The sequence below is a fragment of the Sapajus apella genome, unplaced genomic scaffold (genome assembly GCF_009761245.1).
Source record: "Sapajus apella isolate SASKATOON/1434 unplaced genomic scaffold, GSC_monkey_1.0 scaffold83, whole genome shotgun sequence".
NCBI classification, from domain to species: Eukaryota; Metazoa; Chordata; class Mammalia; order Primates; family Cebidae; genus Sapajus; species Sapajus apella.
In genome coordinates, this window is record NW_022437023.1 from 3,416,210 (window position 1) to 3,443,584 (window position 27,375).

Below are 27,375 nucleotides of genomic sequence, written 5' to 3' on the forward strand. Positions count from 1 at the left end.
TTTTTTTTTTTTTTTTTTTTTTTTTTTTTTTTTTTTTTTTTGAGACAGAGTCTTACTCTGTCACCAGGCTGGAGTACAGTGTTGCAATCTCGGCTCACTGCAAACTCTGCCTCCCAGGTTCAAGTGATTCTCCTGCCTCAGCTTCCCAAGTAGCTGGGATTACAGGTGTGCACCACCATGCCCATCTAATTTTTTATAATATTTTTAGTAGAGACAGGGTTTCACCATGTTGGCCAGGATGGTTTAGATCTCTTGACCTCGTGATCCACCTGTGTTGGCCTTCCCAAAGTGCCGGGATTACAGGCATGAGCCGCTGCGCCCGGCCAGTTATTTCTAATTATAAATTAGTAGGTGGACTTTTGACTCAGAGAAGGGAAGTACTCATCCTGTGGATGTCAGTGTTTTCATTGCTGTGACAACATTTTCTCACTGTAAATTGATAAGCTGGCACGCTGTATGACAAGTCAGCCCATGGAGTTTGGTTATTATGGGTCAGATGAAAGAAGCATCTACTCTAGGAGTATTGACACAAACATTTTTGGATCTTCTGGGTTGAGGGAAGTCAGATTCCAATGTGTGGTGATTTCTCAGGGAAGGTACCTCTGCCCTTTAATTTCTTTTTCTTTTCTTTCTTTCTTTCTTTTTTTTTTTTTTTTTTTGAGACTGAGTCTTGCTCTATTGCCCAGGCTGGAGTGCAGTGGAGTGATCTTGGCTCACTGCACCCTCTACCTCCTGGGTTCAAGCAATTCTCCTGCCTCAGCCTCCCAAGTAGCTGGGATTACAGGTGTGTGCCACCAAACACAGCTAATTTTTGTATTTTTAGTAGAGATGGGGTTTTGCCATGTTGACCAGACTGGTCTCAAACTCCTGACCTCTTGATCTGCCCACCTCGGCCTCCCAAAGTGCTGGGATTACAGGCGTGAGCCACTGCACCTGGCCCCCTTTAATTTCTTTGGGAAACATTTTGCTGGCCTGTTTTCTGGTGGTGACAATAATAATGATACACTAGAAATATTTATTTCTATAATCTGAACACTGTATGGATAGAATGTCTATCTTCTGCTTCCTTTCTTTCTGTCTTAAAGATAGCATTACGTTGGGTTCCTTAGCAATAAGTATATGATCAGGATAGAAACTTCGTTTACCGCATGTGTATTTCAGTGTTGAACTCACCAATGGACATTTGATGACATGATCCCAAAATTACATAAATTACCGAAGAACAGAAAGCTGCATAAGCGATGTTGAGAGGAGGAATCAGTTGCCTTGCCAGCAAACTAAGTGTCAGGCCTGAAAAGCAAGATAATTTAAGAAAAAGTAGCTTGGCTTTAAAAGTCACCTTAAATAAAAACTGTAAAGAACATTTAAAATAAAAACGATCCATGTGTATAGCTGTCCGAGTGTGGTAATTGCATTTCTAAACATAGAGTCCTTCACTAGTACTTTTTATTGTCTTTGATTCCTAGCTTATCTTCCTATTTTGCCACATGCTTTTACATTTCAATTCAATATCATAGGCTCAAGCATCTTTCACTGCAGGGTCTTCATGTTAAACATGTGAAGCAAATACCAGAGCAATAAGACCGCTAATTCCAAGAGATCAAAAGCAGCACCATCCTTATTCCTAGTCTAGCACAAGAAGGCCCTGGGAATTCTCCAGGGCTGAAGATAAAACTGGAGAGCAAGGCAAGAATCACACTTCACTGACTTGAAGTTGGTTTGTGTTGGTTCTCTTCAATAGCCCAATCACTCCAACCTCTTCCTTCAGCTCCTTCTTTAGTACTTACTTTCTTTTCTAAGAAGCACCATGTGAATTTGGAAATTTTGAAGCGAATGGACTCACAGGCATAGTGTCATCCTTTTGATGTTTCAAGCCCATACTTCCTTCCCTAAGGGTCTGTCCTCAATTTACATCATACCAATATGCTCATCTAAATTCAGTTATGAATTTAGTGAGCCGATTTATTGTCTTAGATAAGCAAGGCTCCTTTTTATAAGACATTTCAAGCATATACAAAAATAGACTATAATGAATTCCATATATATCCATCATCCACTTCAACAATGGTCAACCCATAACCAATCCATGTCTCCACTCCTCTCCCACCCTATATTACTTTGAAGGAAATCCAAGGCATTTGATTATTTAATCTGTGGATATTTTGGTACGTGTCTCTAAATGATAATACTCTTCTAATTTAACTGTGATAGCATCATTATCCACTCAGCGTTCAAATTTCCCTGATTATCTCACAAACGATTGTTGTTGTAGAGGGTCTCTAAGATGATCCACAATGGCCAATTGGTGTTCTTGCCCTTGTACAACTTCCTCCCCCTTAAGTGTGGAACCAACTTACTAACTTGTTTCTTTCTTTTTTTTTTTTCTTCATATGAGCTGTGGCTTTGTTGTATCCTAACTCGTTTCTAAGTAGTAGACTATAACAAAAATGATTGGATGACACTTCTGAGATTTGGTTGCAAAAAAACTTTGGTTTCCATCTTGGTTTTTCTCTCATTCAGGTCACTACCTACCTGAAGTCAGGTCACTAACTTCAAAGGTTTTGTAATCTATATAGTCAAGACAGAGTCCTGGGCTTAGAAGGACTCTGCCCTTGGTTTAATGCTTTGCTGTCGCTGTCTTGAAATTCTGAATAATTTTTGAACTAAGGGCCCTGTGTTTTTATTTTGTATTGGGCCCAACACATATAGTCGGTCCTGCCAGCTGCCAGGTTATGAATACGGAGAAGCCAAAATGAGGAGGAACTCAGGCCTGCCAACAGCTACATGAGTGAGCCTGGAAGCAGATCCTCCAGCCTCAGCAGAGCTCTGAGATAAACTGCCATCTCACAAAAGACCTTGAACCAGAGGTATGGTGAGTTTTGGGGTGGTCTTTAAAAAATTATTTGCTGTTACATGTTGTGCTTTGTTTTACAATCTGTGTGTTTAAATTAGGACCCAAATATTGTCCTCATGTTGGTTAATATGTCTCTTAGGTCCCTTGTAATCTGTAGAATTTTTTCACCACATTTTTTTTTTCTCTAGGCAAGGCTCTACTGATTGCAAGAAAGAGAAAACCTACTCAAATTACCTTAAGCAAAATAGGAAATTTATTTAAAAGGGTACAAAGGGCAGTTAGACCTCATCAAAGACTGGAACCAGAATTCAAAAGCCATCAGAATCCAAGGTTTCTACCTCCCCATTCTCTTTGTCTCCAGGGTTCATGGTATCCTGTCTTTGTTTCCAGTTTGGGGCTATTAGGAACAATATTGCTATGAGTATTTTTGCTTGTTTGTTTGTTTGTTTTGTTTTTTGAGACGGAGTCTTTTTTTTTTTTTTTTTTTTTTTTTTTGGGACGGAGTTTTGCTCTTGTTACCCAGGCTGGAGTGCAATGGCGCAATCTTGGCTCACCGCAACCTACGCCTCCTGGGTTCAGGCAATTCTCCTGCCTCAGCCTCCTGAGTAGCTGGGATTACAGGCACGCGCCACCATGCCCAGCCAATTTTTTGTATTTTTAGTAGAGACGGGGTTTCACCGTGTTGACCAGGATGGTCTCGATCTCTTGACCTCATGATCCACCCGCCTCGGCCTCCCAAAGTGCTGGGATTACAGGCTTGAGCCACCACGCCCGGCGAGACGGAGTCTTGTTCTGTCGCCAGGCTGGAGTGCAATGGCGCAATCTCAGCTCACTGAAACCTCCACCTCCTGGGTTCAAGCGATCCTCCTGCCTCAGTCTCCCAAGTAGCTGAGACTAGAGGCACACACCATCATGCCCAGCTAATATTTTTGTATTTTTAGCAGAGACTGGGTTTTATCATGTTGGCCAGGATGGTCTTGATCTCTTGACCTCGAGATCCTCCTGCCTCGGCCTCCCAAAAGTGCTGGGATTACAGGCGTGACCACCTCACCCAGCCACTATGAATATTCTTGTACATGTCTCCTGGTACACAGATTTACAAGTTTCTCAAGAATACATAGACTGAATTACAACTTCTAGGGCATTTACTGAATAATGCCAAACTTTTTCAAACGATTGTGGAATTTATACTCCTACCAACAATGTATGACAGTTCCCATTATCCACATCTATGCTAGCACATGATACTGCCAGATTTTTAATATTAGTGTGTATGGTGGTAACTCATTTCAATTTCATTTTCCACTTTATTTATTACTAATAATATTGAGCACCATTGTCTAGTTATTTTTTTATGGTTTTATAGGAGTATGTATATTATAAATAAATCCTTTTTTGTGTATTATGTTGCAAGTATCTCCCATTCTGTGATTTGCTTTTCAATCTTTTTGTTTTATTTTATTTTATTTTTTTTTTTTGAGATAGCATCTTGCTCTGCCTCCCAGGCTGGAGTATAGTGGTGTGATCTTGGCTCTTTGCAACCTCCACCTGCTGGTTCAAGTGATTCTCCTGCCTCAGGCTCCCGAGTAGCTGGGACTATAGGTCCACACCAACATGACTGGCTAATTTTTGTATTTTTAGTAGAGACAGGGTTTCACCATGTTGGCCAGGCTGGTCTCAAACTTCTGACCTCAAGTAATCCGCACCCACCTCAGCCTCCCAAAGTGCTGGGATTACAGTCATGAACCACCACACCCAGCCGCTTTTCAAACTTTATAGTGGCTTTGAATAGATAGAAGTTCTTAAATTGTACTTAATTCAAATTTATCAGTCTTTTCCCTTGGACTTTTCCTTTTGCTTTTTGTGTCTTGTTTAAGAACTCTTTTTCTACCTGAAGATCATAAAGATATTCAATTATGTTATTCCAAAATGTCTTTTTAGCTTTTAACTTTTACATTTAGGTCTTCAATCAACCAGGAGTAGATTTTTGTGTATGGTGTGAGGTAGAGGTCTGAAATGTTTTTTACATGTAAAGACCCTATTGTTTTACATCATTTGTCATTAAAAGCCTGTGTCTTGGCCGGGGGGAGGGGCAGTGGCTCACATCTGTAATCCTGGCACTTCAGGAGGCCAAGGCGGGTAGATCATGAGGTCAGATGTTTGAGACCAGCCTGGCCAACATAGAGAAACCCTGTCTCTACTAAAAATACAAAAATTAGCCGGGCGTGGTGGCACGCATCTGTGGTCCCAGCTACTCAGGTGGCTGAGGCAGAAGAATCGGTTGAACCCAGGGGGCGGAAGTTGCAGTGAGCCGGGATTGTGCCACTGCACTCCAGCCTGGAGACAGAGCAAGACTTCATCTAAAAAAAAAAGAAAAAAAGAAAAAAAAGAAAAGAAGCCTGTCTCTGTAGTGACATATCTGATACACATCATGTGATTCATATATGTGTCTCTTTTTTTTCTGTTTCATTGGCCTAATTGTCTGTCTCTGCAATATTGTACTGTCTTAATTGCTCTAATTAGTTGAGTAATAGTTTTGGTAATTAATTTAGTAATCTCCATTTTTATTGTGAAATATAACATACTCGTAGAAGATGCATTAAAATAGATTAATAGATGTCAAGCTTACTTAATGTTTATAAAACAAACACCCACATAACTACCACCCAGGTCTTTGATTATAACTCCACCTCTCCCCACAGAAGGATTCATTATTTTGCCATTTATGGTAATAATTTCTTTGCTTTTCTTTACCAGTAGTATACATATTCCTATACAATACAGTTTAATTTGTCCCCATTTTGAACTTTATATTAATAGTTACACTGTACACAATTTTATTTCTGTTTATTTTTATTTTATTTATTTTTTTTTTTGAGACAGAGTCTTGCTCCATTGCCCAGGCTGGAGTGCAGTGGTATAACCACAGCGATTCTCCTGCCTCAGCCTCCTGAGTAGCTGGGATTACAGGCACGCACCACCACACCCGGCTAAGTTTTGTATTTTTAGTAGAGACAGGGTTTCTCCATGTTGGTCAGGCTGGTCTCGAACTCCTGATCTCATGATCCAACTGCCTCAGCCCCCCAAAGTGTTGGGATTACGGGCATAAGCCACCGCGCCCGGCCCCAACATCTTAAAATTTTAAAAAATTTTAAACTAATTTTAGAATTACAGAAAAGTTAGAAAAATAATGCAGTTTCTGTATATCCCTTCCACAGCTTCTCCTAATGCTAACATTTTATATAATCATCGTATATTGATCAGAACCGGAAAATTAACATTCGAAATTAAAAACTTTATTTGAATCTCATTGGGTTTTTCACTAATGTCTTTTGTTTTGTTCTCAGATTCTATCCAGAGTCTCACATTTTATTTAGTTGTTATTTCTCTTTATTCCTGCAATCTACAACAGTTCCTCAATTTTTACCTACCTTTCATGACTTTCACACTTCAGAAGAGTATTAATAGATCAGTTATTTTGTCAAATGTTCCTCAAATTTGGTTTGTCTTATATTTCCTCATGATTATACTAAGGTTATACACTTTTGGCAAGAATACTATAGAAATGATGTTGTATCTTTCTTGATGCATCGTATCACAGGATTCATGATATCCATATATTTTACTACTGGTGATGCGCACATTGATCACTCAGTTAAGCTGTTTTCTCCTACGTTTTCTATTGTAAAGTAATGGGGTAGTTAATAAATATCTCGCGGCAGATACTTTGAAAATATGCAAATCCTGTTTCATAGTTTGCAAACTTTCGCCCATTAGCTTTAGCATCCACTGCGTAGATCTTATGTACAATTAGTACCATAGTGTTTTCCTAAAGGTGATTTTGGATTTTCTTCTTTAATTCTACATTTGTAAATTGGAATTCTGCTGTAAAGAAGATCCAACATCTTTTTTTTCTGAGACAGGGTCTCGCGCTGTCGTCCAGGCTGAGTGCAGTGGCGTGATCTCGGCTCACTGCAATCTCTGCCTCTGGAGTTCAAGTGATTCTCCTGCCTCAGCCTCCTGAGTAGCTGGGACTACAGGCATGCGCCACTACGCCCAGCTAATTTGTGTATTTTTAGTAGATATGAGGTTTCACCATGTTGGCCAGGATGATCTCAATCTCTTGACCTTGTGATCACCCACCTCAGCCTCCCAAAGTGCTGAAATTACAAGCATGAGCCACCATGCCCAGCCATGATCCAGCACTTTTTAATAAGGTTTTCATTGTATTTTTGTGCCATTTGAATACAATTATTGTCATTAGTATTCAAATGTAAGTACAACTTTTGAATTATTCACACTATAAATTATTTTATTATTCACATCAATTAAACTAATATATAATTCCTTAATCAAGTATTAAGAGCTGGTTGGATTCATTCATGCATATAGCTATGTAATCTCTTTTTTTTTTTTTTTTGAGATGGAGTCTTGCTCTGTCACCTAGGCTGGAATGCAGTGGTGTGATCTCAGTTCACTGCAGCTAAGTGATTCTCCTGCCTCACCCTCCAAAGTAGCTAGGATTACAGGTTCGTACCACTACGCCTGGCTGATTTTTATATTTTTAGTAGAGACCAGGTTTCTTCATATTGGCAAGGCTGGTGTCAAACTCCTGACCTCAAGCGATTCACCTTCCTCAGCCTCCCAAAGTGCTGGGAATACAGGTGTGAGCTACCACACCTGGCTATGTAATCATTTTTATTCAACAAATATATTTTGAGTATCTACTATGTGCTAGGTAGTGGTAGATGCTAGACGTAGTTGTATACTCTAATGCTATTCTTATTTTGATACAGATGGCTTGTTAATTTAGCAGTGTGTATCCTCCAACATGGGTCTTTATTTAAATATAAGTAGAAACTGATAGAGGGCTCATAGTTAAAGCATCAATTCCCACAGTTCAGCTGTCTCATTGCAGCACCATAGGAATATGCTAGAAATTTTATTCATAGAAATAAAGTGACTATATTAATACAAATGGACCATTTTGGTTGTAGCTGCCACATGAAAATTTCTTTTTATAGGAATGCAGCTAGCACATATAGTAACTTAGTGTGAATACTCTCTTATTCTGAGAATGTAAGGCTGGTTCAATATTCAAAAAAATCAATTAATGTAACCTGCCATATTAACCATCTAAAGAGAAAAACTGCATGGTCATATCAATAGATGCAGAAAAATGATTTGACAAAATACAACATTCAATTATGATAAATTTCTAAGCAAACTAGAGTAGATGAAAACTTCCCTAATAAAATGCATCAACAAAAATTGTACAGCTAACATAGTGGTGCAAGACTAAATGCTTTCCCTCTAAATTCGGGAACAAGGCAAGAATGTTTATTCTCACCACACTTATTCAACGTATTATTGGAAGTCTTAGCTGGTGCAAGAACCAATAAAAAGTTATAAAGACCATTCACATGAAAAAGAAATAAATACAACTGTCCCTATTAGCAGATGACATGATTGTCTAGGTAGTTAATTCCAGGAAATATACAAAAAATTCTTAGAACTAATAAATGAGTTTCAGCATACAAGAAAACCACACAAATCTCAATTATATTTTATATGCAAACAATGAATAACTGGGGACTGAACCATCATTGAAACCCCCAAAATGAAATACTTTTGCATAAATCTAACAAAATTTGTAGGATCTGTATGCTGAAAACTACAAAAGGCTGATGAAAGAAATCAAGGGACCTAAATAAATGGAGAGACGCCATAATCGTGGATTGGAAGCACCATCGTAAAGATGCCAATTCTCCCTGAAATGATCTATAGATTTAATGGAATAGCCATCAAAATCTCAACAAAACCTTTTTTTGGCAAATTTAAATAAGCTGATTATAAAATGAATATGGAAGAATTGCTACAACAGTTTTGGGGAAAAAAAAAAAGCTGGAGGAAGCACATCATTCAACCTTAAAACTCACTGTCAAGACATGGTATTGGTACAGGGGTAGACATATAGATCAGTATGACGTAATGAAGAGAATTTAGAAGGAGACTCACACAAAAGATGCCTGTTTGATCTCTGACAAAGGAGCAAAAAGAGTTCACTGGAAGATATTCTTTAAAATGGTGTTGAGGCCAGGCATGGTGGCTCATGCCTGTAATCCCAGCACGTTAGGAGGCCAAGGCAGGAGGATACTTGAGGCCAGGAGTTCCAGACTGCAGTGAGCTATGTCCACACCACTGCACTCCAGCCTGCGTGACAGAGCAAGATCCTGTCTCTAAAAACAAAACAAAAGCTCAAAAATTAACAACAAGAAAAAAATAAAACCTCAATGGAAAAATAGGCAAAATACTTGAACAGACCCTTCAAAGAAGATATGAAGATAGCAAGTTAGGCACATGAAAAGATGATCAACCTCATTACCCATTAGGGAAATGGAATTACAGCAATGATGAGATACCACTACGTACTTCTTAGAAGGGCTAAAATAAAAGATACTAAAAATGAGACTCTGAAAATCAAAACATTTTGCTCTGAAACACTCTGTTAAGAGTATGAAAAGGTAGGCTCCAGACTAAGAGAAAATGTTTGCAAAACACAAAAAAACAAAAGGACTAGTATCCAGAATATACAAAGAATTCTCAGAACTCAATAGTAAAAACAGAATTTAACTAGAACATGGGCAAAAGAAGTGAAGAACCATTTTATGAAAATATACAGATGGAAATTAGCATATGAAAAGCTGCTAAGTATCACTAGCCATTAAGAGAATGCAAACTAAAACCACAGTGAGATATCACTGCATAACTATCAGAATAGCTAAAATAAAAAACAGTGACAACAGCAAATGTTGGTGAGGATACACAGCAACTGGATCACTCATAGATTGCTAATGGGAATGTGATGTGATAAGCCACTCTGGAAAACAGGTTAGTGGGGAAAGGCAACAGGCAACTCCTATACACTCCAGCAACTACATTCCTAAGCATTTATCCCAGACAAATGAAGACTTAACATTCATTTTAAAAACCTGCATGAGGTCGGGCGCTGTGGCTTACGCCTGTAATCCCAGCACTTGGGAGGTTGAGGCAGGTGGATCACTTGAGGTCAGGAGTTCATGACCAGCCTGGCCAACATGGTGAAAACCTGTCTCTACTAAGATACAAAAATTAGCTGAGCATGTTGGTGTGTGCCTGTAATCCCAGCTACTTAGGAGGCTGTGGCAGGAGAATCGCTTGAACCCAGGAGGCGGAGGTTGCAGTGAGCCAAAATTGTGCCACTGTACTCCAGCCTGGGTGACAGAGTGAGACTCCCTCTCAAAAAACAAAACAAAACAAACAACAACAAAAAAAAACCACCTGCACATGAATGTTCATATCATGTATATGTGTAATACCAAAACCTGGAAGCAACCCAGATATCCTTCAGTGGGTAAATGTTTAAATGAACTGTGATACAAATATCATGATATTTGTATTAAATATCATGACTATTACTCAAAAATAAAAAGTTACAAACAATTTTTTTTTTTTTTAGACAGAATCTCACTCTGCCACCCAGGCTGGAGTGCAGTGGTATGATCTTGGCTCACTGCAACCTCCACCTCCTGGGCTCAAGTGATTCTCCTGCCTCAGCCTCCAGAATAGCTGGAATTTCAGTCACCTGCCACCACACCTGGCTAATTTTTGTATTTTTAACAGAGACAGAGTTTCGCCATGTTGGCCAGGTTGGTCTTGAATTCCTGACTTGAGGTCATCTGCCTGCCTCAGCCTCCCAAAGTGCTGGGATTACAGGCATGAGCCACCGTGCCCGGCATGAACAACTGATATATACAACAATCTGGTTGAATCCCCACAGAATTATGATGAGTGAAAAAAAACCTATAACAAAGGGTTAAATGCTATATGATTCCCTTTAGATATCTTCCTTGAAATGTTAAAATTATGTGAAATTAAGTGAAGAACATATTATTGATTGGTAGGGAGTAAGAGGAGACAAGGACAGGAGGCAGGTACTGGTGGCTATAAAAAGACAACTTGGCTGGGCGCGGTGGCTCACGCCTGTAATCCCAGCACTTTGGGAGACCGAGGCGGGTAGATCACTTGAGGTCAGGAGTTCGAAACCAGCCTGTCCAACATGGTGAAACCCCGTCTCTTAAAAAAAAAAAAAAAAAAAGACAACTTGAGGGATCTTTGTGGCGGTGGAAGTGTTCTCTATGTTATTTGAAACAATGTTGATATCCTGGTTGTGAGACTGAATTATAGTTTTGCAAGATATTACCATTGGGGAAACTGGGTAAAGGATACATGGGTTCTATCTGTTGTTTCTTACAAATGCATATGAATCTATAATTATCTCAAAATGTTTAATTTAAAAAATATTGACAATATCAGGTGCTGATGAGGATGTGGAGGAAATGAAATCCTTACACTTTGCTGGTGAGAGTGTAAAATGGTAGCAAAAGCCACTCTGGAAAACAATTTGGTGGTTTCTTATAAAGTTAAACATACACTTACCATATGACCAGCAATCCAGCTCCACCTTAGTAAAATGAAACCTATGTTCGCACAAAACTTGTATATGAATGTTCATAGCAACTTCATTTGTGACAGACCAAAACTGGAAACAAAATCTCTATCAACAAGTGAATGGATAAACAAGCTGTGATAAATCCCTATTGTAGAATATTACTCAGCAATAAAAGTGAACTATTGATACATACAATTTGTGTGAATCTCAAAGGCATAATGCATAATGAAAGAAGCCAGCCTTTGAAATTTACATACTGTATGATTCCATTTATATGATGTGCTCAAAAAGACAGAATTGTGGTGCTGAAGAACAGATCAGTGGTTGCTAGGGGTTATAGATCGGGGAGGAGGATGTGACAAAAGGTATGGTATAAGAGAGTTCTGGAGGTGATGAAACTGCTCTGCATCCAGATTGTGGTGGTGGTTACACAAGTCTATATATGTGTTCATTTTTTTTTTTTTTTTTGAGACAGACGCTCACTCTGTCACCCAGGTTGGAGTGCAGTGGTGTGATCTTGGCTCGCTGCAACCTCCATCTCCCAGGTTCAAGTGATTCTTCTGCCTCCACCTCCCAAGTAGCTGGGATTACAAGCACACACCACCATGCCCAGCTAATTTTTGTATTTTTAGTAGAGATGGGGTTTTGCTATGTTGCCCAGGCTGGTCTTAAACTCCTGACCTCAAGCAATCTACCTGCCCAGGCCTCCCAAAGTGCTGGGATTACAAGTGTGAGCCCCTGGTCCCAGCCATATGTGTTAAAATTAATCTGACTATACACCAAAAGGGAAAAAAGCAATTTTACTATTTGAAATTTATAAACAAGTAAATAAAGATTTCAAAGGTTATCTGTCTTCCCCAATTAACAGTGCTCTGCTAGAGTTAGATTTCAGCCACAACTTGTCCATCTTGTTGACCTCTTTTGTGATATCTATAACCTGCCCAAACAGAAGCTTCACCTCTGCCTGTTGGGCCTCAGAAAAATAGAGAAATGGAGGTGTTTAAAGACTATGTGGGGAACTATAAACTACTGTGAGTAAAGGATTTATAAAATCCATTCTATTTTTTGAGGATGAATTTGACCTTGGGTTAACTTTCTAGCTCTGTTTCCCTGGAAACCTTATAAGGGTAGCATGTCAGCTGTGTTACCGGGCAGAATTACTTATGGTAAAAATGAGCCCAAATAGTATACTCCATCTGGACCAAGAGGACTGTGAATGAAAGATAAGTATCCAGTTGAAAGCCCTACCTTTGGGATTCTCTGAGAATAGGACTCTTCTAACTGGACATGTCCCTTGTGGGACTCCGGAAGCAATATTTATAGAACTGTTACAAGAGTTGTTGATTCCTATTTGGGAAATTAGGTTTGTAAAGCCCAGATAAGCTCCCACTCCTATCTGTGTGATCTTGTTGTCTTACATCTGAACTGCTACTTGGAAGACCAAAGAGTGGGCACTGGATTGCTTGTCACTTGCTGGAGAGATACTGGCATCCTATGTTTCCTATTATTCACTTTTTTTTTTTTTTTTTTTAGTCAGTGTCTTGCTTTGTTGCCCAAGCTGGAGTACAGTGGTGTGATCACTGCCCACTACAGCCTTAACTTCCTGGGCTCAGGTGATCCTCCCACCCTCAGCCTCCAGCGTAACTAGGACTACAGGCACGTGCAACCATGCCCCACTAATTTTTGTACTTTTTGTAGAGACAGGGTTTCACCATGTTAACCAGGCTGGTCTGGAACTCCTGAGCTCAAGCAATCTGCCTGCCTTGGCCTCCCAAAGTGCTAGGATTACAGGCATGAGCCACTGTGCCTGGCCCATCCTTCACCTTTCTAGGTAAAACCAATGCCAAGTGAGATGTATTATAGTTATAAGTATGAAATAGCTAGTTAAGGGAAAAAAATAACCAAGAGTGGGTGTTGCAAGTACTCTGGAAAGCATTCAGGGGTTTAATCTAAACCAAGTCTTTTGGAACCACTCTGGAGAGGTTAGAAATTTGGCAGATAAGGGAACAAATGGTAATGCTGTGAATAAAATTCAATTTTTTTTCTATTCATCTAGCACAAGTAATTTTTTACCCTGGGCACGTGGATAAGGTCTGATTTATTGTCTTTGGATGAACAGGCTTTAGATCTTCCTTACCTTGGGGAACTTGCACAAGGCCAACACTTATACCAGCAAGTAAGTCTCCAAGAAGCCAATCCTTGAATCTATACATACACATCCATTCTAGGAAGGGAAAGATTGTAAGCATGCATCGTAGAAACCTGTGCCATGAACAGCTGTGAGAGAGAAGAGACTTGGTTAGTTTCTCCAAAGAAAATGCCTGAATAGCCAAGAAAAGGCATTTGGCCCACATAGCCAAAAAATAGCAGAATCTTATCAGCACTACTGACAGTTTGACATATTGGATAATTCTTTGTTGGTGGGCTGTCCTGTGCATTACAGGATGTTTAGCAGCATCCCTTGTCTCTAACCATTCAAAGTCTGTAGAACTCCCTCCTTCAGCTGTAACAGCTAAAAATGTCTCCAGACATCAAGATATTCCCTGTGGGACTAAATCACCTTAGCTTCAGAACCAAGTGCTATGTATATGTCAAGAACCAAGCCATATACATCCAGCATATAATCAGTTCTGTGTTTTTATAGGATATTTGGGAAGAATTAAATCTACCAAATTTTCAATAGAAAAGTGGACTGCTGTTGTTTTCTCTTGACAAGGACAGTGTTTTGAGATGGGACATTGATAGTTGGAAGGGCAGTTAACACATTCATGTCATTCCCAGTTAGGAGAGTCCCCAAGTACAAGGCAGGTGCACAGAGTGTTTTTTCTAATTATGACCCTCTGTGGAGGAGAGTAGAGCATGGCACTAATTTATTTATTTATTTATTTATTTTTTTGAGACCAAGTCTTGCTCTGTCACACAAGCTGGAGTGCAGTGGCGTGATCTCAGCTTGCTGCAACCTCTGCCTCCTGAGTTCAAGCTATTCTCCTGCCTCGGCCTCCCAAGTAGCTGGGATTACAGGCATGCGCCACCACGCCTGGCTGATTTTTGTATTTTCAGTAGAGACGGGGTTTTACCACGTTAACCAGGCTGGTCTCGAACTTCTGGTCTCAGGTGATCTGCCCACCTCAGCCTCCCAAAGTGCTGGAATTACAGGCATGAGCCACCACACCCAGCCTGGACAATTTTTACCAAACATTTACTCTGTCTTACGTTACCCTGTGACATGTAGACATTAGCAGAAAATAGAGAATATGATGTCCTGTGCTTAAGGACTTAGTTATGTAAAGAAGCAATTTTATAAAATAAGGCTTTATTATCCTTTAGCCCAGTAGATCTCTCTTAGGTGCAGTTTTGTTCCCCTGTGTACATTTGGCAATGTCCAGAGACATTTTTTTTTTTTTTTGACATGGAGTCTTGCTTTGTCACCCAGGCTGGAGTGCAGTGAGTGGCATGAACTTGGCTCACTGTAGCCTCTGACTCCCAGGTTCAAGTGATTCTCTTGCTTCAGTCTCTCAAGTAGCTAGGATTACAGCATGCACCATCATGCCCAGCTAATTTTTGTATTTTTAGTAGAGAATGGGTTTCACCATGTTGGCCAGGCTGGTCTTGAACTCCTGACCTCAGGTGATCTGCTCGCCTCAGCCTCCCAAAGTGCTAGGATTACAGGCATGAGCCACCGTGCCCAATCAAGAGACATTTTTTATTCTTGCAATTGACATGTGGGTAGAGGCTAAACATTATAGAATGCATAGGACATTTCTCCACAAGAAAGAATTTTCTGGTCCAAAATGTCAATGATGCTGAGATTGAGAAAACCTGTTTTACTCTCACAACTATGAGCATTACTATTGCTAAGGTAACTAATACCAAATAAACATGACTTTACCAAGGTCACAGGAATAAGTGTGAGCAGACATGGAGCTAGAAACCAAGTCTTTGATTTCTAGTTCAGTGTTCTAGCCACTCTCCTACCTCCAAAGTTTCTATTGGCAGCTGTGAAATGCTGCTCTGCAGCCATGAGCAAGACCATTGGTTTGGAAGAAACATCACATTGCTGTTCTTAGGAGAGTCCTTGGATGTGAGGCAGGTGTACAAAGTGTGCTCTTTCTAATTATGAGCCTCTGTGGAGGAGAGTAGAGCATGGTACTGGAACGGTTTGTTCCTTTACCTGGTTCAATCTCCCTTCTTCTCTGTGTGTCAGTCATTTAGGGTAAGACCAGCCATCCAAGGCAGAGTCATTAAAGCTCTTCCCCAAGGTGAAAAATACAATAGACATGGAGAGATGAGGCTTTAAGAGTGACAGGAACTGGCCAGGCGTGGTGGCTCACGCCTGTAATCCAAGCACTTTGGAGGCCAAGGCGGGGTGATCACCTGAGGTCGGGAGTTCAAGACCAGCCTGACCAACATGGTGAAACCCTGTCTTTAAAAAAAAAAAAAAAAAAAAAAAGAGTGACAGGAATTAAGGAGGGAATTGGAGGAACAGAAGTTGAAACTGATGAGGGAACAGTATTAGCATTTGAATCTGGATTTAGACATGAATCTGGATTTTAGTTAAGACATCTTAAAAGTGAGAAATGGAAGAATCGAAATGAAAGCACAGGGGAGATTTTGATAAGAGTGGTGATTTGCAGTTGCAAAAGAGGAAGAAAATGGGGAAAGAGATAAGTTTTCTGCAGAAAGGAGGAGATGAGGTTAAAAGATTATTTTATTTACATAAAAAAACCTCACTTATCTAGTGCTATTTCCTAGGTGCTTTACAAATGCTTTTTCAATCCTCACAGCTTTATGAGGCAGGTGCTATTATCATGTTGGTCTTACAGATGAGGAAACTGAGGCACAGCAGGGTTGGGTTGAATAGCTTACCTAAGGTCACATAGCTAAGAAGCAGAACTAGGATTCAAAACCAGGCAGCCTGGCTTGAGAATTGTGCTCTTGACCCCTGTGCTGTGCTACATTTCTGGTTAAAATTCACAAGTGGAGAGAACTGTATGTTTTAGAAGTATGGGGTAACGGTTGCTGTAAAGCTCATGGGAGGCAGAATGGGTCAGATTTAAGTGTCTGGATGACAAGGCTAAGTAAGTAAGGAAGGTAGAAAGAAGGTAGGGTGAAATTTCATTGGGAATACTTATTTATAATGAGGGTAAATTTAGGAAAAAAGACTATTGGCCGGGCTCGGTGGCTCACACCTGTAATCCCAGCACTTCGGGAGGCCGAGGCGGGCCGATCACGAGGTCAGGAGTTCAAGACCAGCCTGACCAGCATGGTGAAACCCTGTCTCTACTAAAAATACAAAAAATTAGCCAGGTGTGGTGGTGCACACCTGTAATCCCAGCTACTTGGGAGGCTGAGGCAGGAGAATCGCTTGAACCTGGGAGGTAAAGGTTGCAGTGAGCTGAGATCGTGCCATTGCACTCCAGCTGGGGTGACAGAGCAGATTCTGTCTCAAAAGAAAAAAAAAAGACTGTTACTGTAGAGACAAAGCCAATGTTGTCCCCAAATACCCTCTTTGGCACATGTATCAGACCCATCCTGGAGCAGAGGAAGTGAGAGGACTAGGGAGGGATATCCAAGACCACGACTTGCAAAAGTCAGGATATGGGCAAAGAAGAATGCCTCAAGGAGGGGACAGTCTGGAGCAGGGCTGTGTAGGGACCTTCCATACTTGTCACCAACATGTCAACATACCAACATGTGCCAATTGTGGGTGATAAACCTGTAGATAAGAGTGACTCATAAATTCAGAGTATGAGTGAGGACAGCTTGAATGATTATGATTACTATAATGATGTAGGTCATGATGGACTGTTAGCCTGAAGTTTGTGGACCCCCAAGTGGTCTTTAGATAGTATTTGGGGATATGTGTAAAATTATGTAGGATAACATATCTTTATTTCACTAACCTCTTTAGCATTTCCTTCAATTATGAATGTTGGCAACAAATCACAGTAGTATCAGCAGAATTTGACTTTTTCACCAGTAGAAATCACAAACATTTCTATATTACATTACAATTGCTACAGAGATCTTGAAATATTAGTTACATTCATCACTACTTTGAAATTATGGTAGTTATTAGACCCACATTACTAAAAAACAGAATTTTGGTATTTTTGATATTTAGATAACTATTTCAATGTAATTGGTTTTCCTTATAATCCTGCTTATTTTATGCATTAAAAAATTATTTGGCCAAGATCATTGATTAGATGAAGACAATCTCTTCAACAAATTATGCTGGGAAAACAAATACCTACATGTAAAAGAATAAAGCTGTACCTTTACCTTATGCTATATACAAACATTAATTCAAAAAGGATCAAACACCTATATTTAAAAGTTAAACTGTAAAATTCTTTTTTTTTTTTTTTAAAGATGGGGTTTCACCATGAAGGCCAGGCTGGTCTTGAACTCCTGACCTCAGGTGATCCACCCACCTTGGCTTCCCAAAGTGCTAGGATTACAGGTGTGAGCCACACGCCAGGCCTGTAAAATTCATAGAAGAAACCGTAGATGAAAATATGCATGATCTCAGCTGGGAGTGGTGGTTCATGCCTGTAATCCCAGCACTTTGGGAGGTCAAGTGGGGTATATCACTTGAGGTCGGTAGTTTGAAACCAGCCTGGCCAACAGGGTGAAACTCCGTCTCTATTAAAAATACAAAAATTAACTGGGCATGGTGGTACATACTTGTAGTCCCAGCTACTCAGGAGATGAAGAAGGAGAATCGTTTGAACTCGGAAGGCAGAGGTTGCAGTGAGCAGAGATTGCACCACTACACTGCAACCTGGGTGACTCTGCCTCAAAAAAAAAAAAAAAAAAAAGAAAATATGCATGATCTTGAATTTGACAACAGTTTCTTAAATATGGCACCAAAAGTCCAGGCAACAAAAGAAAATACAGATGAATTGGATTTCATCAAAATTGAAAACTTTTCTACATCAGCCAGGCACGGTGGCTTACATCTGTAATCCCACCACTTTGGGAGGCCTAGACGGGTGAATCACCTGAGGACAGGAGTTTGAGAACAGCCTGGTCAACATGGCAAAAACCCATCTCTAATAAAAATGCAAAAGTTAGCCAGGTGTGGTGCTACATGCCTGTAGTCCCTGCTACTCGGAAGGCTGAGGCAGGAGAATTGTTTGAACCCGGGAGGCAGAGGTTGCAGTGAGCAGAGATCGTGCCATTGCACTCTAACCTGGGCAACAAGAATGAAACTTCATTGCAAAAAAAAACCAAACCAAACAAAACAAAAAAAACAAAAAAACTTTTCTACATCAAAGGACGCTATCAACAGAGTGAAAAGATGACCTACAGAATGGGAGAAAGTATTTACAAAGTTATTAGATTTACAAACATATATCTGATAAAAGTTTAATATCCAGAATATATGAAGAATTCCTATAACTCAACAACAAAAAGACAAACAACCTAATTTTACAAAGGACAAAGGAAGTGAATAGACATTTCTCCAAAGAAGATATACAGTTAACCGATAAACACACCAAAAGATGCTCATTGTCTTTAGTCATCAGGAAAATGCAAGATAAAAGCGAAAACAAAAAACCTCAATGAGATACCATTTCATACCTAATATGTTGGCTATAATTTAAAAAATGGAAAATAGCAAATGTTGGAGAGGACATGGAGAAATTGTATATTGTCAATGAAAATGTAAAGTGGTGCAGCTACTGTGGAAAACAGTTTGGCAGCTCTTTAAAAAGTTAAATTTACTACAGATGTATGATGTGATTCAACAATTCTAGTCCTAGTTATGTCCCTAAACAGATTCAAACAGATCTCCTGTGCCAATGTTCATCCAGCATTATTTACAGTAGCCTAAAGGTAGAAACAACTCAAATGTCTGTTAACGAAATGAACAAAATGTGGCATATAAATACAACGGAGTATTATTCAGCCATAAAATGAAATGAAGTTTTAATACATGCTACAATATGAATGAAACTTGAAAACATTATGCTAAGTGAAATCAGTCAGACACAAAAAGACAAACATATAGTACGATTCCACTTAAATGAAATAGCTAGAATAGGCAAATTCACAGAGACAGAAAGCAGAAGAGAGGTTAGTCAGGCTGAGGGTAGGGGAAATGGGGAATTATTGCTTAACAAAATTTCTGTTTGAGGTGATGAAAAAGTTTTGGAAATAGCGGTGAGTGTTGCACAACACTGCGAATGTCAATCATGCCACTGAATTGTACATTTTAAAATGGTCAAAATAGCCAATTTTACGTTATACATATTTCACCACAATAAAAAGCATTAAAAAATTATTCTGAAAGAGGTTGATTAACTTTATCAGAGTGCTAGAAGGTTCAGGTTAAGAGCCCCCGAACTGTAGGACCTAGCTAGTCACAGGGCGTATCAGAGGTGGTGGTGGTAGATTCTGCCTTGATGATCATGAGTACCACCATGAGGGCACTACTGGATATGAGACTAGAAGAATCTCCTTCCCCTACCATTAATCAGTTCATCATGGCTATCTTATTATTATTATTATTATTGTTTTTATTATTTGAGATGGAGTTTTGCTCTTGTTGGCCAGGCTGGAGTACAGTGGTACAATCTCGGCTCACTGCAACCTCCACCTCCTGGGTTCAAGCAATTCTCCTGCCTCAGCCTCCCAAGTAGCTGGGATTACAGGCATGTGCCACCATGCCAGGCTAATTTTGTATTTTTAGTAGAGACAGGGTTTCTCCAAGTTGGTCAGGCTGGTCTTGAGCTCTCAAGCTCAGGTGATTCGTCCGCCTCAGCCTCTCAAAGTGCTGGGATTACAGGCATGAGCCACTGCGCTCAGCCATTATTATTAATGTTTTTTGAGATGGAATCTTGCTCTGTTGCCCAGGCTGGAGTGCAGTGGCGCAATCTCAGCTCACTGTAACCTCCGCCTCCCAGGTTCAAGCAATTCTCATGCCTTAGCCTCTCAAGCAGCTGGAATTACAGGCACGCGCCATCACGCCCGGCTAATTTTTGTATTTTTAGTAGAGACAGAGTTTTACCATGTTGCCCAGGTTGGTCTCAAACTCCTGGCCTCAAGTGATCCTCCCACCTTAGCCTCCCGAAGTGCTGAGATTACAGGCATGAGCCACCGCTCCCAGCTGGCTATCTTACTTTTTGTCAGGAGTCTGGTAGTGGTGGTCGATTGAACAATGGAATTACAAAATATTCTCCTTAGATACTGTAGGGACACCCACGGTCTTTATGCCCAAGAAGTTTACGGTCAAAAAGGTGCTACAAGACAAACCACAAAAATGACTGAAGAAAAATTACACAATAAACTGCAGGATTCTGATTACAAGAACTCAGACAAGAAAGACAGAAGTGGACACCAAAGGAGTCAGGTTAGGTTTCAGTCTTGCCCGGCTCAGTGGCAGCTGAATGATTGGACACACGCACCGGCACTGGACATGGTGTCTGACGGTGGTGATGTTGATGTCCATGTTCCCAGAAGAGGAGGCCTTCCTTTTGTGCTCCTGTTGAAAGGTCTCCTCGTTGTACACTTCACGCTTGACATCATATGTGAATGGGTTTTGCCTGGACTTAGAGCTGAAGCCAGAGATGGTGCTCCTCTCTAGATGTGCCATTCCTGGATGAGTGGAAAGAGATCAAATAAAAAAGCATTTTAAGTAATCCAGATCCTCAGCACATTTTTGAGGAAATAAAATTCCTATGTAAAAATGCTTTACACTTGCCTAGCATGTTTCAGTTGTACCAAACTCTTTCTCAATGTTGCACAATTTTATGTGTACTCTTCTCAGTTTTCAAATGGAGACAACAAAACCCAGAAGTTCAAACAGTGTTTGCTGTCTGATGCTTATTAGAGCTAGGACTAGAACCCAGGTGTCCTGCTGGGAGGCCTAGTTTTCTTTATATTCAACTGTGTTGATAGGTTGCAGGAAAATGATCAAGGGGTCAACAGTATCAATCAACAATTTTCATTGAAAATGCTCACTATCCAGCGTTATGTGAAGGGTTAAATGCTCAATACAAGTGTGCTAACTCCTCCTCTATCTAAAATAGTAGCCATCATTAACGCTTCAGCTTTTACTTTTCTTCACAGCACTTGCCAGCACTAGATTCATTATTTGTCTGTTTGTCCATTGTCTGGTTCCCCCATAAAATGTAAAGCCAGGAGGCAGCACTATGACCATTCACAGGGCAGCCCCAGGACCCAAAATAATGCCTTTCACTTTGCAGGCCCTTAACAAATATTTCCTGAATGGCTGCCAAGCATATAGTTAGTGGCCTCATGGTCTAGAAGAAAAAGCTACAGAAGTTTGAGACTAGACTGAGCAACATAGTGAAACCCTGTACCTACTAAAAATAGAAACAAAATTAGCTGGGCGTGATGGCATGGGCCTGTAGTCCTAGCTGCTCAGGAGGCTGAGGGTGGGAGGATCATCTGAGCCCAGGAGGTGGAGGCTGCAGTGAGCCAGGATCCTAATACCACTGTACTCCAGCCTGGGTGTCACAGCAAGACCCTGTCTCAAAAAGAAAAAAACACCCTATATTATCCTGCTCTTTTAAAAGATTGAAAAGGTAGAGTAAATGAGGATGGATAGGAATCCATCTCTATGAGAAAGTATAACCATTCTTGGCTGGGCGCTGTGGCTCATGCCTGTAGCCCTAACACTTTGGGAGGCCGAGGCAGGCGGATCACCTGAGGTCGGGAGTATAGACCAGCTTGACCAACATGGAGAAACCCTGTCTCTACTAAAAATACAAAATTAGCCGGGCATGGTGGTGCATGCCTGTGATCCCAGCTACTCGGGAGGCTGAGGCAAGAGAATGGCTCGAACCTGGAAGCTGCAGTAAGCCGAGATCACGCCATTGCACTCCCGCCTGGGCAACAAGAGCAAAACTCCCTCTCAAAAAAAAAAAAAAAATACCCTGAAAGTATAACCATTCTTAATATTCTGTGCTTTGAACAATAAAAAAACCATAAACTCAGCCAGGTTGGTAGCTCACACCTGTAATCCCAGCACTTTGGGAGGCGAAGGCAGGTGGATCACAAGGTCAGGAGTTCAAGACCAGCCTGGCCAAGATAGGGAAACCCTGTCTCTATTAAAAATACTAGCCGGGCGTGGTGGCAGCTGCCTATAATCCTATCATTAGTGGACATCATTATCCCTTTACCTTTTACTTTTGACATTAAAGCAGGATTCTTGTAAAATAGGCAAAATATGACCATCAAGGAGTGGTGGGAACAGTGGGGCTGGCAAAGGCAGCAGAAGCTGCTTAGCTCCAGCCATTCTTGCCATTGGTTAATGTGGGGCCCAGAATGGCTTAGATCTGATCTTTTCCAGGGGAAGCCATAATGCCAGATTTTTATGTGGAATTTTCTGGCTTTAAAATATGGTCAGTTACTTTACATATATATATGTATATGTATATTTTTTATTTTTATTTTTAGAGATGGAATCTGGCGCTGTCACCCAGGCTGGAGTTCAGCAGCCCAATCTTGACTCACTGCAACCTCTGCCTCCCAGGTTCAAGTGATTCACTTTACTCAGCCTCCTGAGTAGCTGAAATTACAGGTGCCTGCCACCACTCCCAGCTAATTTTTATATTTTTGGTAGAGACGGGGATTTTGCCATGTTGGCCAAGCTGGTCTTGAGCTCCCCACCTCAGGTGATCCACATGCTTCGGCCTCCCAAAGTGCTGGGATTACAGGTTTGAGCCACCATGCCCAGCCTATTTAAAATCTTTGGGCAGGAGTAGTAATACACACAGAGATACACTCTGGGAAGATGAAATGTGCCAGTACGATGTTCTAGAGCTGAGCTGTCCAGTGTGGTAGCCACTGGCTACATGTGGCTATTTAAACTTAAAATAAAATGAAAAATTCAGTTCCTCAGTGATACTAGCTAGATTTCAAGTGCTCAACAGCCACATATGGCCAGTAGTTACCTTACTGGATGGTGCAGGTTACCTTCCATCATCACAAAAAGTTCTACTGGACAGTGCTGGAGATAGGAGAGACTGAGGCAAAGCAGCCAGTTCAGAGCATCAATATTATAATAGTCTAGGAGAGATTATCAAGTCATAAACTCCTATGGCCACAGTGAGGATGGCTAGGAGGGGCAGGTGGAAAGTTGTCTTTAAGGAACTCCATCAAATGTCTGGCTAACAGCAGCAAGGGAAAACACATGGTTTCCTTATTATTATTATTATTTTTAGTAATCTTCTTTGGAATTTATCCAGCTCCATTATGTCTTTCCTGATTTCATAGAAATCCTAGTGGCGGCCGGGCACAGTTGCTCAAGCCTGTAATCCCAGCACTTTGGGAGGCTGAGGCAGGAGGATCATGAGGTCAAGAGATTGAGACCATCCTGGCCAACATGGTGAAACCCCGTCTCTACTAAAAATACAAAAAAAATTAGCTGGGCGTGGTGGCATGCGCCTGTAGTCCCAGCTACCAGGGAGGCTGAGGCAGGAGAATTGCTTGAACCGGGGAGGCAGAGGTTGCAGTGAACTGAGATCGCACCACTGCATTCCAGCCTGGGTGACAGAGTAAGACTCTGTCTTAAAAAAAAAAAAAAAAAAAAAAAAGTCAAGAATAAAAAGTTTAAATACAATCTAATTTTTTGGCTATTGACCCAAATGATATGAAATCCTGAAAACTAGTTTAGTTGCAGGAATATCTTCCCCGCCACAGCCCCCCCCCATATTGTTAACTTTCATGTTTTCATTTTCTCTCTCTCTCTTTTACTTTTTCTTTTTCTCTGAGACAGAGTTTAGCTGTTGTCTCCTAGGCTGGAGTGCAACAGCACAAACTCAGCTCACTGCAACCTCTGCCTCTCGGTTCAAGGGATTCTCCTGCCTCATCCTCCAGAAGTAGCTGGGATTACAGGCGCCCACCACCACATCCAGCTAATTTTTTTGGTATTTTTAGTAGAGACGGGGTTTCAGTATGTTGGCCAGGCTGGTCTTGAATTCCTGGTGATCCGCCTGTCTCAGCCTCCCAAAGTGCTGGGATTACAGGCGTGAGCCACTGCGCTCGGCCTTCTTATGTTTTCTATAATCATGGAAAGGTGAAATTCACCTCGAAAATTTCAAAATAAGCATTTGTAATTCCATCACAAACAACCCTAAGCCCGTTAGTACCTATGTTTTTATGGAGAATGTATCGGGGGTACAGAAAAGGTATGAGCAGAGAGCCTGGCCTTTAGATCCTTCAGTCACTCTGGCTAGTGGCTGGGGATGACTAATAAGATGACAGTCCTTAAGCGGAGACCACTGGACACACAAACATTGGACAACCACCTCCATTCGATGTGGAGAGAGTAACAGGGTGTGTTGGAGAGATGCTCATTATTGGGGTGGGGGTGCTGGAGAAGGCACCTACTTCAGAAGGGGCCCCTGATGCATAAATGGCATTTGACAGGAAAAGAAAGGGGCAAGGAGGCGGGGGTGGGGATTCAGTCGCAGGGAACGAAATGAACAAAAGCAGCGAGGTCTGAAAGAAGGAGGAACGGCTGGGCAGTCAGGCCTCGGGAGGAAATGGATGGGGTAGGCGGTGGGGTGCAGGCAGCACATCAGTTCTGGGGCTTTTGACAATATAAATAGAATTTGAAAGGACGCAGCTTGCAAAACGCGCACACAGTTTCTTGTCATTGCCATCCACACGGCCTTTGAAAGTAGAGACGATACCTGAGAGACAAGCTCCCAGGGACGACCGTCATTCATTCATTCATTAATTCCACAGATACTGAGTGCCCGCGACGTGCCTGGCCCTGCAGCACACCTGGGTACCTGCTGGTGACGGACGCAGCCCCTGCCTGTGGACCCGCCTCGGCCTCGCCGCTCACCGCCTTCAGTTCCCGGCGCCCGGGCGTCTCCTGGCAGCGGCTCACCTGGCTCCTTGGCGGGGGCGGGAGTGGGGCGCTGGGGTCCCACACGGCTCCCGCCTAGCTAGCGGCGTTGAGGACGCGGACACCGGCGGTTCCCGAACCGTTGCGGCCGATCCCGCCGGCGTTCCGGGTGGGCAGGAGATGAGAGTGGGGGAGGGGACGAGGAAGGAGAGCATGAACAGCTGGGCTGGGGAGCCAGGAAAGGGGTATCTGGGCCGCCCTCCTCATACCTGAGCCAGTACTTGGTAAACCTCGGTACCTGTACGCCAACGCTCCTACTCTCTCCGAGGTTTTACTATTCCTGATCCAGGGCCTATCTGGTGCCCAGCCTCGTGCTCTGAACAAACAGTAACGCACAAGTGTACTGCACAGACGGTAATTCACTAACATCTCCCGAAGACTTAAGCCTTCCTCAGGTCAGAAGAGGTAAAGGGAAATAGAGGCTAGGAGGGTCACCCAGGTCTCCAACCATAGGCCCTCTGCCCCACAAGCCTGGCTCCCCACACTGGATGACAACCTCCTGCCCAGATCGCGGCTCTGCACGCAGACTTGCCCTCTGCACTCACTCCCTTTACCCTCCTGGCACCCTATCCCTATCCCCATGGCTGTCTCTTACTCCACCTTGTATTCCTGCTTGGCCCGGTTACAGTTTTACACTTGTTTGTTTGATGATTGTGTTAGTGTCTACCTTCTTATTCACTTTATGTATTCCTTTTTGTAAATTGTCTTACCCCCATGAGGGCCGGGATTTTTATCCCTTTCAATAACTGTTTTACTATCAGTGCCCACAACAGTGTGGTGGACATAGGAAGTGTTCAACAAATTTGTGTTGAATGATTGCCCTCCCATTGATTGTAAGCCCCACACAGGCAGCAACTGTAGTTTTAAATTACTTTTTAACTACAAGTGCTTGGCACCCGGTGGCATTTAATACACATTTGTTGAATGAGTATACAAATATACTGCTTACTTTATCTTTACCCTTTTATTTGCCCTCACCTCATCACCCCAATTTGTAGGATAAAAATGTGCATTTCTGAGGATTCCTACTTCCAGCCTTCCTCCTCACCCCTTGTAACCATTCCCTCATTCCCTTGATGCCCCCCACCCCATCCCTCTCTTCTTCACAGTCATGTTTTTACTCTTACTTCCCCTTCGCCCTCCATTACATCTTAGAAAGCTTCCTATCCTCTCTAGTTTGGAACATTCTCAAGCATTATGTTTTTATAGATAAGAGAATTCCAGCTAAGCTACATTGGATCCAAAACAGCTTTCCATGAATCACCCATGACTCTGTTTTTTGGTTTTCTGTTGCTTTCCTTGAGGAGGACTGAGGATCCTGTACCACCTCTTAAACTGAAATCATGATCATTGTTCATAATTTTTCAGCAAATACGTGTGGGACATGTTTTATGTTCCAGACACTGTGCTAGATGTTGGGACAAGACAGGCAAAGTCTGAGCCCTCCAGACACGATTATTCTATTTTGTGTGTGACACAAAATAGAATAATCATGGGAAATGATGAGAAATGTCCTGGCTTGGACCCAGTTATTTCTAATACAAGAAACGAAGAGAATGAGACAGGATCTGATTCTTCTGCTCATTGTAACAAGCTTTAGCGTAGGCGTAGGTTGATAATGGATGTAGGCATCAGGTTATAATGCCTTGCCCGTTCACATTTATCTTGTTTAGTTTTTACACATGACTCTGTTCATCGGGAATGCAGGGCAGAAATTCTTTTGCAGAAGCTGGAACTAAGGGTTCAGGAAAGGTCAATTGACTTGCCTAAATTCGATGAGACTCCTGCTCTATTCTTACTCCGAGAGGCCTAAGTTAAATGCTTAAAATCCTCTTCACTGATGGCTCTTTAGGATAGGAGTCAGTTTCAAGTCTTCAGTGTAATGGTTTTTTTAATGCTTCTCAAAGGGAGATATCAGAGACTTTCCTGAATCAGAACCACCTAAGATGTATTATAAAAATAATGCTCTTGATGCCGTCCTCTGACTTACCCAATTAGATTCCCTGTGAGTCCTGGGAACTTGCATCTTAAACTCCCAGAGTGATTTTTCTTCATGTAAGTTTAAGAACTACTAGGAGAGTTTGAATGGAGAGCCTCAGCTTTGATGCAGGGTTGACATTTGTCTTTGGGGGCAGA

General features: G+C 41.5%; 1 protein-coding gene and 1 long non-coding RNA gene across 2 annotated transcripts in view; one reads left to right on the forward strand and one right to left on the reverse strand.

Moving 5' to 3' along the window:
• LOC116533679 overlaps positions 1–1,391 on the forward strand; it is a 6,303-nt gene extending 4,912 nt beyond the window's left edge. Inside the window, exon 2 of the long non-coding RNA XR_004261402.1 lies at positions 1,162–1,391. This is a non-coding gene — a long non-coding RNA (uncharacterized LOC116533679). The remainder of the gene's footprint in view (positions 1–1,161) is intronic.
• SLC26A8 (solute carrier family 26 member 8) overlaps positions 1–21,635 on the reverse strand; it is a 97,370-nt gene extending 75,735 nt beyond the window's left edge. Inside the window, exons 1-3 of the mRNA XM_032253544.1 lie at positions 20,762–21,635; positions 13,483–13,622; positions 1,174–1,290 (exon numbers count right to left, since the gene is read on the reverse strand). Of these exons, the coding sequence (XP_032109435.1) occupies positions 1,174–1,290; positions 13,483–13,622; positions 20,762–20,949 (445 nt within the window). The 5' untranslated portion in view covers positions 20,950–21,635. The remainder of the gene's footprint in view (positions 1–1,173; positions 1,291–13,482; positions 13,623–20,761) is intronic.
• Positions 21,636–27,375: the final 5,740 nt, after the last annotated feature.